At 39.2% G+C, this 15,471-nt stretch overlaps 2 protein-coding genes across 2 annotated transcripts; one reads left to right on the top strand and one right to left on the bottom strand.

The window, feature by feature from the left end:
- On the bottom strand, window positions 1–8,067 carry cmpk (cytidylate kinase). Its single transcript, XM_084410578.1, has 6 exons — window positions 7,773–8,067; window positions 5,484–5,630; window positions 4,566–4,718; window positions 4,294–4,370; window positions 3,993–4,089; window positions 1–937 (listed from the first exon to the last, which is right to left on the bottom strand). Exons 1-6 carry the CDS (start codon window positions 7,914–7,916, stop codon window positions 896–898), a joined length of 660 nt encoding a protein of 219 aa, XP_084266704.1. The 5' UTR covers window positions 7,917–8,067; the 3' UTR covers window positions 1–895.
- Window positions 8,068–9,534: 1,467 nt separating this feature from the next.
- fam78ba (family with sequence similarity 78 member Ba) lies at window positions 9,535–15,459 on the top strand. The gene is made up of 2 exons (XM_084411305.1): window positions 9,535–10,757; window positions 11,770–15,459. Exons 1-2 carry the CDS (start codon window positions 10,423–10,425, stop codon window positions 12,290–12,292), a joined length of 858 nt encoding a protein of 285 aa, XP_084267431.1. The 5' UTR covers window positions 9,535–10,422; the 3' UTR covers window positions 12,293–15,459.
- The last annotated feature ends 12 nt before the right edge of the window (window positions 15,460–15,471 follow it).

The following is a 15,471-nucleotide window of genomic DNA, read 5'->3' as shown; positions in this document are numbered from 1 at the left end:
TCAGAAGACATGAACATTTATTTTTCTTCAGCGGGTTCTGTCATCCTTGATACTTCATATACTGTTTTATATTACTTACGGACTCAATCTGAACACAGATTGAACCGTCACATCAATATGACAAATTCAGTTTATTCACGAACTACCCCAAAGGCGCTGAGACAATCAAATAAACACATGAGCCCCCATTCCCCACATCTTAAAATCTACTGCCTGAGCAAAGATGGCACGTGTTTGGAATACAGCCGCCACAATATGATAAAAGAAAATGTACAGCTAAAACTGAATTCTCAATTCTTAGGTAGCCAGCAATAGGTCCTCAGAACCTGCTGTGGATTACTATGCAAAACAATGAGAAAAATGTCACCAAATATAACAAAAACAGGTCTGGAAATCTACTAAAATACCCTTACTTCCTGTTGGTCATTTATAATTGCTCATTTGTTTTGGAGAATGAAATGGTTAAGTGCAGAAGCATTTTCCAAACTATTCTTGGCTTATTTCTGAATGTGTTTTATACACTGAATGGTAGACATTTCTAAGCATATCTCTCACATATAATAAGGAAGATAATCTTCAAGTTAAGAGCAGATGCGTGCATGTTTTGTTCCTATAGAAGTGCCCTGAGCGTTATTGCTCAAGCTTGCTTGATTCTCTACTGAAAATATGGTTCCTCTTCAGTGTAATATTGAGCAAGTACACAAGTGTTTTTCTTTCAGACTTACAAACACGGATATAAGCACACTCTCTCTTACGTCTAAAAAAAAACCCTCCTATTTTACTGAAGAATGAGTAAAAACTTATATATATCGATACATGGAGAAGGCTAGCACTGCCGACATCAATAAACAGACACCTTAATTTTCAAGAATTTGGATTTTTGCTGTGAACATGTTTAGCCTTCTTTATCCAGAATGTTCTTCACATCTGCAAACACCTGAAAGAAGAGTTAAAAGGAAGCAAAATGAAAAAAAGATGGATGTGTATTATTTCCACTTTTACCTCTACAGAGTGAAAACAGAAGTGTTATTTAGGGGCTAGGCGGCAAAGGTGCTGTGGCCCCAATTGTAATTATTGCCTTTTTTATTATACCATCATGGTTTTACCATCAATATTCCCTTTCATGCACTGTGTAATATAGCTTTTTGTGAATGTAAAAGGTCTGCAAAGTTGTAAAGATCAAAGCGGAAGACAAATAAAGTTATTGTCTCCTATAAGAAAGACTCGATTTTGAACTGCTGAAATGAGTCATCAGCAATTCCAGTCTCATTTCCTGTTGCAAACCTACGTAACAATTAAACAAATTTGCATAATGCCAACCAATGGTCTTCATTGGCTGCCCGCAAACAACGTCTACTTTGACCCGCCCTCAAACACTGTAGTTGTAGCTGAGGTCTGGAAGAGTTTGGTTTGTATCAGAGAACGTCTAATGAGGGGAGAAGTGCCACTCAATAAACTTCCGGTTGCAGTTCCACTCTTGTTCCATATGAGGGCGCTCACATGACGAGTGCAGAATGAATGGAGGTCTGTGGAGCTATACCGCTCAAAATCCACTTTTCTTAGGATATAATTTTTTGTCTAGTATTTTGAATGTTGTTTTCGAAAGGGGATGCAAAGAAATTACACATTGCTTGGTGTTAGATTTTTTAGAGTCACTTATTTGCTTTAAAAAGTCTTTCAAAATGTCAATGACGTCATTAGCAGAATGCTAGCGTGTTATGGGCAACAACAACTCAACCTGTAAGAAATCGAAAAGAAATAAGTTCTCGTTCATTCAACTTTCGATCTATAACCCATGTTGAACTTGCAAAACCTACAATCAAATCTGAGATTTCTCAACGGCAATCGGGTGAGGGAGACAAATTTAGCCGTCTAGCCTCATTGACTCCCATTCATTTTGCACTCATGGCGAGCGCCCCCAGTGGAACTCTGATTGGAACTACAACCAATAGGACTTAATAGGGCGTTGGAGTGAACAGGCTTTCTGTAGACGGGCTTTGGTTTGTGTTGTCTACACATTGAGAAGACGCTGTTTTCGAAACATCAAAAGGACTCGCGTTGGAATTGATACGGAAAAACTGATTCCATCGTTACTGTTCGAATCACAAGTGATGAGGAAGCGTCTGGAGCTGATATTCAGAGATGGTAATAGGCGTTTTGTTTCCGAAAGCGCTGTAGGCGGTAGACCAATCACAATGACCTTACTCATAATATACATTGCACATCACATTTTTCAATCATTCTCAAATCAATGATTCTCTAAATCCCTCCTTTCTACGAGTCCGCTGTGCTCTGATTGGCCAGATGACACAGTCTGTGATTGGTCTCCCGCTTACAGCGCACGTCGTAAAACAACACTCATTAGTATTTACCATAAACTTCAGCTCCGTCCGGATGATTCCTCAGCGATTGTACACAGTAAAGATGGCGTAGATTTTACAATATTAAACTGAGCGCGAGTCCGATGATGAAGCATTGGAAGAAATAGTTATTCAACCCGAACCTCCATCACAAAGATGACTTGAGCAGGACGTTTCTCAGTGATACGCTACTCAGTTTGACGTACATTATGAGATGTTTCAACTGCAATTCTTCACCATCAGCATTAACAAGAGCATGTCCATCAACATGTGTATGTATGATATTTATAATTTATTGCAGTGCACATGCGAAAACTATTAACTGTATCAGTAACGGTTATACTATATAAACTATATCAATTACAATACATTCGCCCAGCACTAACGTGAATGACTGATGTAACATTAAAGTTTGCAAAACAAATCTTGCTCCATCCTTTATCTTTACTCATAGTAGTAAGAACGACACCCGGCAGATAATATATACATCAATAATTATTCATACTTACAGGTTGTTCGCGGCCGGGCAGACAATGTACAACATAGGTGGGCAATGTCTTATCTATTAATGTAGTGTCACGCAGTGAGATTCGAATTAAAAACTGATTCTGGAATTGATTCTTTCTTTTGAGAGACAATAACTTTATTTATTGTGCTGTAAGACTGAAAATACTGGTTGAGGCCTGGTCTGAGACAAAAGGGCCCTGCTGGCTAATTAACATTCGACCTCCCCCATACAACCTCACTTCCTCTCAGAAACAACGGAGAACTCACACAAGAACATGGTTTAATGTGAATGTTTATCATTGACTGTTATGTTTTTGGTGTCATTTGAAATGTCTCAAAGTGAGTGGTACAGATATCTCATATCCAGATAGATAAAATAAAAGGAAATAAGGTTTATAGAAGTTTAGAGAAAACTGGTTAGAAACCATTTGAGGGTGGTCTCCCCCAATCCCCCATGTCACCTGGTCAAACAGGATAAAGGAAGGTGTGCTCCCCCTCTCTGGGTTCTTTTTGGCTGGACGTGGATTGAATAGGTGGTCCCTCTCTCTCTCTCTCTCTCTCTCTCTCTCTGATACAAGCTGGGTAAGACTATTTGGTGTAACCAATGTATAACTATGTTCTAGATATTTGAAATGATTGTGGAATTGATCTCTGAAATATTAAATTGTTACATGTGATTATTCTAACTGATTTTGACATTGTTAATTTAATGGTTAAAAGGAATAGTCAAACATTTGCCCACTTTAAGTGAGGCACAGATATTATTAAAACCTTTCATTTATGGAGTCAGATGAAATAACGAGTAAATATATGCTTAATATATTGCATTTAATCAACAAATACTTTGCCTCGAGAAAAGGACAGTAACACGTTAAGACCTTCCGCGCTGGTCGGACGCCGGACTTTGGGCTGATTTAGCACGAGCTTACAGTGCACTTCCGACTTTATAACTTTGCAGAGCATTCACATTCACAAAGAGCTATATCACACACTGCATGAAAAAAATCATAATAGGGGGCACTTTAATAAAGAATGATAAAATAACTTGTATTTGATTTACCTTTAACGCAAAACTCCCCCTAAAAATTCAGGCTCAAAGAAAAGAAAAAAAAAGATCAGTCATACCTCATCCACCGACCGGGAGGCATCAATCGTGCGCACCTTCCCTTGCTTCTCGTACTGCTCTATAATGGGCCGTGTGGACTGGAGGTACGTCTGGATCCTGACAATTAAACAAGAATTCTTAGGAAAAGACAAGTTAAAGCAAATGAAAAGCGTAACCCAAAGTTGCTGTAAACAGGGAAACATTAGTCCTTCCATTCCCATTTAATGCCAAAATAACTATGGTGAGAGTCACATTTTACAAACACAATGCTAATTTGTCAATATATTTGATATTTATTATTGTTTTATAGAGAGGAAGTACCTCTTCTCTAGACTTTCTCTGTTATCATCAGTGCGTCCGCTGCTCTTCCCCCGCTCTAAACATCTATCGATGCACACCTGAAATACACAACCAGCTGAAATGACATTCCATGTTTTTGTTTAGATGTTCATAAAACAATCTATAGAAGACTTTTCTATAACCATGTTTAAGTTCATTCAAAATTACCTAATTAGATTAGCCGCTTTAATCATCTGTATTGGTAGAACAATAAATAAATCAAAAACACCCTGGAAACACGTGTTACTCCTCACCTCATTACCGCAGTCAAAGAAAAGAACAAACTTGACATCTGCCTTCCCGTCCATGACAGTGGTCCACCCCTGTAGGTTGTCTTGGTTCCGTGGAAAACCGTCAATAAGAAAGCGAAACCTCTTCTCATCAACTTTCATAGTCTGTTCCATTGCCTGCCAAATACAGATATTTACCAAAAAAAAAGGGAAACACTTTATTTGTGTCCTTGTTACATGTACTTACTGTAGTAATAACAGTAAATTACACATAATCACATGCACCTAACCCTAAACCAAACCCGCTAGCACTTTATTTTACAGTCCTGTTCCGCATGTACATACCAAGTACTTATTATACCAATTACAATAACTGGGTAATAGTCCTGAACCTGCCCCTAAACCTTTGCCTTATATTACCAGTACCACTACACAACCTGTAAAATAAAGTGTAACCCCAAACCCTATAGCTAACTCTAATCCTAGCAAGTACATGTAGTAAATGAATATTACTCAATACTTAAATGTGTAATTACACTGTAACTTGGACACCTTAAAATAAAGTGTAACCAAAAACTGAAAAAAGACACAAATCTGAAAATATGAATTTGTAGGTAAGATGATTGTCTAATCTGCAACTCAACTCACAAAAGGCGAGTCAGAATTAGAACGTTGCTATAAAGAGGCTTGGCCGTTTTGTAATGGTATCATCGGAGTTATGATTTATGTCTATTATGAGACAAGCCTGTGCATTTACGCCTATAATGAACCGCTCTTTGAACTCTCCTCCACTGATAAGTTCAACTGCACACATTTGTGATCAAGTTCACTCTCAGTAATATTTCTCAATGTCAACTGCTAATGTTCCAGCTCCCTTCTATCGCCCTTGACTGGACTGGATAGGCTTGTAAAACTGGACAGACAAGTGTAACCAGTAACCACCTTTTTCAGCAAGTTGATGGTGATTTCAACAGGAACGATCTTGCCCTCTTTGATGTAGCTGTCAATGAGCTGACCGACCTCTGAGCCCGTGCGGCTGCGCTCCTCTCTCAGGAGGTCTCCGGCAGACAGGTGAGTGTAGCTGTAGTTCTGAGCGCAGCGGGTTACACAAAAACATCACACGTTAGGAACCACCTTCAATGCAGCACATTATAGTTAATGCAACCCAGAAGATTAGAAGCTTTTTATCATGGATAATGACAGCTTGTCATCTATATGAATGGAGAGAGAAAACGTGGGCTTGGTAAGCAAAAGCAGTCCTGATATTCCACAACTTCAATCATGAGACACAGTGTGTCCAAACGTTTGGCTGCTGTATGTGTAGACATCATAAGCATACAAAAGACTCATTTAAGAACCTGGTTTAGATGCCATATGGCTCACAGAAGGGATTTTTAATAGCACTCGATGCAGACACTCAATATCTTTAAAAATGAGAACAGAGGTCGGATTTTTCAATATCTGCTTTGCAAGAACTGCAGCCTTAATGTGGTTATAGAAAATGAGTAGGTGACATTAAATGCTGTGGCATGACGTTTTATCTCCATCTTAACCCTCTGGTGCTCTTCAGTCATTTCTGACTGAAAATCGGAATGGAACGAAACTTGGTAAAGGTTTCGGCACTTGCTATGTGAACAAAAAAATAAATAAATCATGGTCATGATTCGAAAAGGTTAAATGGTCCTGACAGAAATAGTCACATTTGCACTGTTGGCAGTTGAAAATTACCACATTTGAAATGATAAGGACAGGAATTTCATCTAGTGATAACTTTTGGTACTGCAGCCCAATCGAACTAAAAGCCCATTTTTTGAGATCTAAATCTCAAATTTGGAACACAATTTGTCAAGATTTATGGGTTAGATTTTTTTTTTTTTTTTAAGTTTTAGAGTAAAACATGTTTTTGAAAATATGCATTTCATATAAAAATTGAAAATAACATTTTTGTGCATTTCTCATAATGCACATAAAATTCTGTAACTTTTTTTTAAATTAAATTTCTTAAACTTTTTTCACTTCAGCAATAATCTGCCAAGTGTCGTCTTTGAAAAGAGATCAAATGCTCTAAAAGCATTCAAGATTTACGAGTTTAAGTTGGAAATTAAATTTTCAGGTCTATGCTCAAAAAGTAAATAAATGGATTATGACTACAGCGTAAATATAATTTAGTAACATAAAATCCCGTAAAAATACAAAATATTAAATAAAAAAACTTTATCAAACTAAAATATGGTACATTCATTCCATTGAAAAAAAAAAAGGGTCATTTTTGACTGCCACATGAAGAGCACCAGATGGTTAAACAATTATTCCCCCACCCCCAAAAAAAGGTGATTAAGAAATTCCAGTTACTGTAAATATAATATACACTTTCCTTATTATATATATTCAACATAACCATTCATGGACTTATTATACGTCAACTACCCTAGACATATATATAAAAAAAAAAAAATTCAAAGTGTAACTGGTTAAATTATCAAAGTAGTCAAATAAAAAAAAGGTTACCAGAGCAGGCTATAATAAAACTTTTTTTTTTTATCTTGCTTCACTTGTGTCAATATATTTTACATTTACATATTTTTTATATAATAGGCAGAAACACTGGAAGCAACTGCTATGAGTGGTTTGACACACTTTGAGCTTTAATGAAGGTCAAGTATATATATATATATATATATATAAGTGACATATGTGACATATGTGACATGTGTGTGTGTGTCACAATACAATAAATCATTTACAGCCATGGCAGATTTACGTTTTATGGATGTGAGCCACGTATGTGCCCTTCTACGCATATCATGACAGCACTGCACATACAGCAGGGTGTGGGACCTGTTTGAACAGAGGTCCTGGTCATAACCAGCCTAACCAGGATATATAAACATATGTAGGCCTATCTGGAAACACTACAGGGAATTACATCTCACATAGATTAATACAGAGAGAGAGAGAGAATTATGGTTCCATCAAAGTAATTATGCTATCATGTCAGACTGAAGTAGCCTAGTACTGTAAATGGGACCAAAATATCATTGAAAATTAGCATTTTCCTTATGAAATGTCTTAGAGGACACGCGGAAATGAACAATTCATGTAAGGTGCAGCAAACCTGAACACATCAACACACCACAAGCCCCATAAAGCCTCGTTGCCTTATATACAGCTCTTGAATAATTCTTCTCAGCTAATTATGATAAATGCCGTAATGCGCTGCATCTCTCTTACCTCCACGATTCTCGCGCATTGTGTCCCTTTCCCCGCGCCAGGCCCGCCCAAAACAAACACAACCTGCGGCTTCATCATTACACTTATCCTGTGCACAACGTGTGGAAGCTTCCCCGATAGCCTGTGCAGCAAGCCCACAATCATAAACCGTCCTGATAAGCGACAGTTGCACTCAATGAATGACCATCGACCCCTGGGAGTCGGGTACAGAGCTGCTTGAAGGACCGGTTAATGCGTGTCAAGGAAGTGCGCCGGGCAGATTCCACTTCCGCCGTACACGTGTCCGACCAATCAGAGAGCAGACGAGTCACATACGTCACTTAAACGACGCCCATAGCTCTGAAAGCTCTCCAGAACGCGCACCCCTCCTTCGCCCGGGGTTCGCGCACCAGCATCAGCACCAGGGTTGCCATGTCTGCTTGTTATAGCCTGAGCGGCACCGTGTTTGTTTTTATTCTTTTAAAGTTGCTTATATAAATATAATACCAATTCCGTGGGTTTGGTCTTTTTTCCAGAATATATTCCCGTAGGCTACTTTAGGTTTGCTGATGGCTTATCCTCATTATAGCACAATTAATAGTGACCAACTAGCCTACACTTGGTCATTTACTGTTTTCGCCTTTTCTAAGAAAAAGGTTGTCTACCGAACGTAATGTTATTAAATCCTAATAAATAAATAAAAATGTAAGCCTATTGGCACTCACGTGTAAAGCAACATTTATTATTATTATTATTATTATTATTATTATTATTATTATTATTATTATTATTATTATATAGCCTACTCTGGCAACTTTTTATTTTACTATTTACATCTTTGGCTATATAACAAAAAAAAAAAAAAAAAAAAAAACGTTAGTATTGTTGTTAAAGGCCCACTGGCGTGCCTTGATGAAACGCACAGCATTATTCAATGTGTTGATGTAATTTCCACTGAAACAGGAAGACAGGGCGGGGCATATCAAACAGCTCCTCCCCTTTTTAAAAATTGCCAATAGTGTTTCTCAAAGCTCAGCAAAGATGAAGTTTCGTCTTAATCTCTAACCGTTTCTCTTCCTAATCTCCTCCATATCGCTTTAAAATAGCATTCTCTGTAGAATTCAAATGGTTCCGATTCGTTTTCTGGTCTGCGCTGACCCACACTGTGTGCGGCCTGCAGCGATTTGTGACACTAATGTGAAACCAGACTTCAATTCACCCCAATGGAAAGCATATTTACACCTGAATCGTTCCCTATCCCCTATATAGTGCACTATGTGCCAACATGTGTGAACAAGCAGCTTCAGTGTCTATTTATAGTGTAGGGGGCGGGACTATTTAGATTCTAGAGAGCATTTGATTGGACATAAAATCTGATGAGAAGCTGAAGTGCAGAGTGATGTCACCAAAATCATTGATCCATATTGGTGGAAGTGAGAGACTGTAAGTTTTGAATGCTTGTATCTTCTAAATGCAAATTTTATCATTGTTTTGGAGCACATAGCTTATAGATAACAGAAAGGCTAGCATATTCATGCTAAAAGCCAAAAAACTTCAATTTAGATTTCATGGGGACTTTAATGTGCATATTTAGCATCCCACAAGAGAGATAGCCAATTGTTAGTTTATTTAGATTGTATTTGTTTATTTGTTCTTCTTATTATTATTATTACAAAACAATAATTTGCAATTTAGCCATGCTAATTCTAGGTTTTATGTAAACCACCAGAGCGGGTCTTTGCGTGTTTTTCTTGCGCAATCTGGCAACACTGATCAGCACCTCACTGCAACTGAACAGCGACCATATAAGCACATGTCTGCGTTATAAGATGCTCTGCTGTTTTCCATTGGAGGAATATATTTAAAAATCCCTGCGCTATATAATGTTGCAGGGCGATTGCATTCGCTGTGTTTTTTATCATTATTATTATTATCACTATCTTTGTGTTCTCCAAAGATTTGCACAGGGTGTCTTCGCTATGGATGTAAGGGATGGAAACACACAAAGGAAAAAAACAAAATTAGTCCAGTGATGCCCATGACAGGCACTGCATTTGTAAAGGTGACCCAAGTTTGCATTGTAGCCTAAATCAGATGCACTGAATCCCTCCTTGGTTGGATCCGTCTGTGTGTCGCTTCTCCCTTTTCAAAAGGATCCGCATCAACGAAATGTTGGGGAGGTCGATTCACCTGGAGGAAAAATAACAAACATACACTCTCTATGCAGCACCGGCTCCCTCTTCAGCACTGACATGCCCGCGCCTAGCAGGAAAACCAGGATCAAAGGGCTCAGAGATACAGCCGGACGCGTGAATTGGAAGGAGGACGAGAAACAGGCGCACACCGGGTGTCCGATTCGGTGGAGGCCGGATCACATCTGCTGGGGACGAGCATCAAGGGCAGTGCGGCACTCCAGCGCCTCAGAAACAGCCGACACGGATCATCCACACACCCGTAGTTCCACAACACCGCTGTGTTCCCGTTACACATCTCCATCTGTCTCAAAGATGTGCTAGAACAACACACGGGGACTCTGGAATGAAACAAAACATGTCTTTTTCATAGCAGACATGCTTTTTATTGCTTTCACCCAGAGGATTTATCGAGGATATATTGAGTTGGAAATGAAGACGAGGATCTGTCAGCGTTTCAAGGGTTGCAAAAAGTGCCAATGAATATATTGCTAAAACATATCCTCTTTTTTTCGTCATTGGCCACATTGACACCCCTAATAAGCAGGACCATGGGTTGCATTCAAAGCATCGCCTGCAAGCCCCGCATCCGACGGGAGAATATAGTGGTCTATGAGGTCTCAGCCTCCATTGACCAATGCCCGACCATCATTGAGGAGAATTCGCCCATTGTCCTGCGATACAAGACCCCATACTTCAGAGCATCGGCTGGGATCGTGATGCCCCCGGTTCCTAGAAACGAAACATGGACTGTGGGCTGGATTCAGGCGTGCACCCAAATGGAGTTCTTCAATACATATGGTGATATTGGCATGTGAGTAATCAATAATCCAAACAAACAACGACAAGCTGCTCAAGTGTCAGTATGTTTTATTGGTCGTTCTGTTGAGTTTGTGGTCATCAGTGGTCGACAAATAAGTGAGTATGATGTTGTGCAATTTGACATCTCTAAATAACTTTATAGAATCTTTTCTTAGTTTGTAATATTTATTGTAGTGTTGTGTACCATTTAGAATTGAACTGAGAATGCTTTCAAAACTCCAATTCAATTCCTGAATTTGAATTGAAGTAGCCAGCAAACAGGATGCATCTACAAGTCGAATTTGAATGCAAAGAAGTCAAATGAACTACAATTCAAAGAAATTGCCACTGTATTTTTACACTGAACGATAAACTTAAAATGTTTGGCTCGAGAAAGCCTTGTTTCGAAGTTTTGAACAAGTTTTTAAAGCTTTGAAGTATGTAGATTTAGGTCTTACTGAGAATTCATAACTCGTAATGTATTACCTAAATTGGATTTCTCTGAATTGCAATTGAGGTCGTTGCTCTTCCTGTCATTCCACTCACGACTTCCACTTCCAATTCTTCAACTCAGAATATTGCCGTATTGGACATGATTTTGCCAAGTAAGATGTGTCCATGGAGAGTTTGTTGGTCCTAACATTGTCCTAACACTGTATCTGCCCATGACCATTAACAACCCATAAAACCTCAGAGAAATTATGGTTTTTAAGCCCCAAGCCCAGCCCTAAATCTAACCCTAAAACAAAAGGAGACCATCAGAGTAGGATAGAAGCTGAGAAGAGATAATTAAAATAAGTGGGGTGTCTAACTGAGAGAAAAAAAAACACATTCATGAATATTTCATTCACGGCCTGTCTTTTAATCACTGTTTTTCCATATTTGTATGAGGCACTTTGTACTGAGCAGGTCCTCTCACCCACCTTCACCATCTCTATATTCTTACCCTCTTTGCCCGTTTGATGTATTAAGGAACTACCGCTCTTTTGTCCTTTCTGACCGCTCATCTACTTTTCCTTCCACAGGTCCAGCTGGGAATTACCCGAGCTTCGGGAAGGACGGGTAAAGGCCATAAGCGATTCTGACGGCGTCAGTTATCCCTGGTATGGTAACACTACCGAAACAGTGACCCTCTCAGGCCCCACGTCCAAGCCGTCCCGGCTAACGGTGAGCATGAATGACAACTTCTACCCCAGTGTGACTTGGGCGGTGCCAATCAGCAACAGCAACACGCCCATGCTCACACACATCACCCGAGACCAGAGCTTCATCACCTGGCTGGTGGCGCTAAACGCAGACACCAAAGAGCGTATTGTTCTTCAGACAGTACGCTGGCGTATGCGGGTAGACATTGAGGTGGATCCTACCATGCCGCTTGGTTCTCGTGCCAAACTGATGGGACGACCGCACCAGGAACAGCCGCACATTCTCAGTAACAATGAGCCTATCCCGCCCAACGCGCTGGGCAGGCCCAATGCCAACGATGCCCAGGTGCTGATGTGGAGGCCTAGGAGGGGACAACCTCTGGTGGTTATACCACCCAAATAGAGTTGTCTTAACAGAGCCTAAACAACACTGAAGACTGCATGCACTGTTTGGACACTGGATTTTGGGAAACCGCAAGCTGCTCTGTGGATTGCCAGCTTTGTAGGGTTTCTCAATTCCGCTGAACTAGAATGTCGAGAAAGGAAAAGTTTGACTACCTTTCAACTTCAAAGTACTTGGTCGGTTTTCAAAAGACTGGAAGTAACTAGTACTAAATGAGCAGCCAGTTGGAACAATTCCCTTAAGTTTAAGGAATAGTTCACCCCAAAATGTACCAACCCTCATGTCGTTACAAATTTTTTCTTTCTTCTGCGGAACACAAAAGAAGATGTTTTGAAAAACGTTTCAGCTGTTTTTGTCCATGCAATGAAAGTCAATGGGGTCCAAAATGTAGGACCTCTCAAAGTAAGACCTAATACCATAAAATTAATCAGTACAACTAAACTGATATATTTCAAGTCTTCTGGGGCAACATGATCACTTTAAATTAAAATATAAGCCTTTATTCACTCTAAAAGCGAATCACGTCATGCATACATACAGTATGTAATGGAGGCCAGCTAGTCTCACCTCACTCCCCTGGCCTCAAGAGGTGCACTAGCGACTGATGCTAGAGGCTGTAGTCTTTAGCATCCTTGTTAGCATTCCCGCCTCCCATGCCGGAAATGCCAGTTCGAAACCCACGTGGAGCGGTGTGATTAGAACCTGAGGGGATACACATAGACTACCTCAAATATGGCGAGGCCTCAAACGTCAACAAACGTCAAACCTCATTGGTTCTTGCACGTCATGTGACCAAATTTAATGACTCGAAATCGAAATTTGGGCAAAAACAGCTGAACGCATTCTTGAAAATATCTTTGTGTTCCACAGAGGAAAGTCAAACAGGTTTGTAACGACATGAAGGTGAGAAAATGATGACAGAATTTTCATTTTTCAGTGAACTATCCCTTTAGGAAAACCCTTAGTTATAATATCTTTACAATTATTACTAAGCGTCTTAAGTTAAGGGGTTTTTGCAACAGGGCTTTTCAGGACTTTCAGGACGGATGGAATATAATGCATGAAAGAGATTGAATGTTTGGTCCCATACCACACAAAGTGGCATCACAAGAACCAAGGGAGGTCATTGCAGGAAACACTTTTTCTTTGTAGGACAACCAGCAAAACTCTTTGAAACTTCTATCAGTTGACTTGTGACTTCATTTCAAAGGCTAGCAAGTATCTTTTACATGCTGTAAGACAAAATAGACCGCAGAGTGCATGAAGACATCCACCAGTTGAGGTGGAGTGTATCTAGTAATGTCAAGGATACACTCAGATACAGTCAGACACATCGATAGGAGTTTGTTTATGAGTCCGTTTGAGTTTACGCAGTGGGTGCTGCACCATAGGCATTCACCAGATTAGTCACATGTCATACACACTCCATCTGTGCCATTCCACGTCCCCTGTCTCCCTCTCTCTATTCTCAAGCTGTCTCACTCCGTCCTCTCCCACTGACACTCCTTGGGAAATTATGACACAGATGAAATGGAGTTTCCATTACAAATGTCAAAGGATAAAAAAAAAATTCCCTCGTTATTCACTGACCCGTATGTCATTCCAATTCTGTAGAGCACAAAATAAAGATATCTCGTCCGTACGACGAAAGTCAACAGGGTTTAAAACAACACTGGACCCCCCTGGCTTTCATTTTATGTACAAAAAGAAACCACATACATTCTTCGAAATAATTTATTTTGTGTCCTACAGAAAAGAAAGAAAACGAAAGTCATAGAAGTTTGTAACAACATGAGGTTGAGTAAATAACGACAATTTAAATCCCTTTTAAATGCGGCATATAGCCAATATAACAAACAAAAGGGTGAAATAGGTTGCTTTTGATTAGGATGGCGCAATCATTGAATTTTTATGAAAAAGAAATCCCTCCTTGCTTTAGTTTTTAGATTTCCAAAATCATGCTTTTGCTAATTAAGTAGCATGCATCACAAAAATTATACACAGGGCTGTTTAAATACCAGTAATGATACAATAACCAAAATAAATACATTGCGGTCTTGACACGCAGTGCAAATTAATATTTAAGTAAAGATTTATATAAAGCTAGCAGTTGATATAGTCGGATGTTTACAGAGTGAGGAAATATGAAAAATTATTTTTTGAACCGTGAGTTTAATCATCTTTCTCTTGAGCAAATTGCTCAGTAGAGGGACCAACCAACCAACATAAAGACAGTATAAAGTGTGTGGCTGTCGCTTTCATGAGAGACTGTTTGCTAAATTTACTACATATAAGTTACTCGATAGATTTATTCATTATTTGCATGCTTTTAATTTAATGAATGTCATTGTTTTATTATGCACTGAATTTGATATGAAGAGGTGGACATATAACAGAAAATAATGACTAACTCTTGAATCTAACAGAGCATTTATTCTTCGCCTAAATCACTTTCAAAGGAAACGATAGTCTTTCGTTGGAAGTGGAGATGCATGCAGTACGTCTAAAGCTTGGAGCACTGATCTAGATGAAGGTCGAACAGATCATATGGGGTTCCTTCTCTGTAATATGATAAATACCTCACCTCATCTCCCTCTATCATTTCTCAGTTACATCTTCTGTATCTCTGTCAAAGCCATATTCCTCCTCAAGATGATCATCTAAATAAAGAGACATTAAACCGTATGAACCTGGTATCTGAAAATGCATGAACACCAGCAGCAAATAAGTGGTTTTACTTCAAGATTCCAGCGTTTCATAAAACAGGATGTGCCGAAATGAGGAATAAAAAAGTGGTTTGATATCCACATGCTTTCCCACTGCAAAACGAGTCTATGCAATGGACGAGACTGAGTTTACTGTGGAAAAGTTTCATAGCATTGCATTATGGGCAAGAAAGACCCACTAGGTGATTTTTCACCTCTCTTCTTGCATGCAAGTCGTTTTTTTTGCACAAAAAAAAAACTGTGATGCAACATATATATTTCCATTGAAACCCCCAGCTAAGAGCAACAAGGTCTGACAGTTCACATTGTTCATTCAAGGACTAATAAAAGTGCACTGAGCATCTCACAAGAGTCTGATCTCTTAAGCACCAGCTCAGCATTTCCCACAATGCTGGATTATTCCACCAATCAAAATGCGGTGATTAAATGATTGAGACTGAACATGTTTTATTA

Source organism: Rutilus rutilus (genome assembly GCF_951802725.1).
Source record: "Rutilus rutilus genome assembly, chromosome: 6".
NCBI classification, from domain to species: domain Eukaryota; kingdom Metazoa; phylum Chordata; class Actinopteri; order Cypriniformes; family Leuciscidae; genus Rutilus; species Rutilus rutilus.
The sequence above is the reverse complement of the archived record's forward strand: the minus strand, read 5'-3'. Positions and strand labels throughout refer to the sequence as shown.

Bases quoted from the DNA above. Each gene is read 5' to 3' on its own strand.
- cmpk (XM_084410578.1), bottom strand. From the start codon at position 7,916: ATGATTGTGGGCTTGCTGCACAGGCTATCGGGGAAGCTTCCACACGTT. The intron at 5,631-7,772 runs GTAAGAGAGATG...CGCTGCGCTCAG, and splicing joins AATGCGCGAGAATCGTGGAG to AACTACAGCTACACTCACCT. The intron at 4,719-5,483 runs GTGGTTACTGGT...TGTATTTGGCAG, and splicing joins CCATCAACTTGCTGAAAAAG to GCAATGGAACAGACTATGAA.
- fam78ba (XM_084411305.1), top strand. From the start codon at position 10,423: ATGAATATATTGCTAAAACATATCCTCTTTTTTTCGTCATTGGCCACA. The intron at 10,758-11,769 runs GTGAGTAATCAA...TTCCTTCCACAG, and splicing joins ACATATGGTGATATTGGCAT to GTCCAGCTGGGAATTACCCG.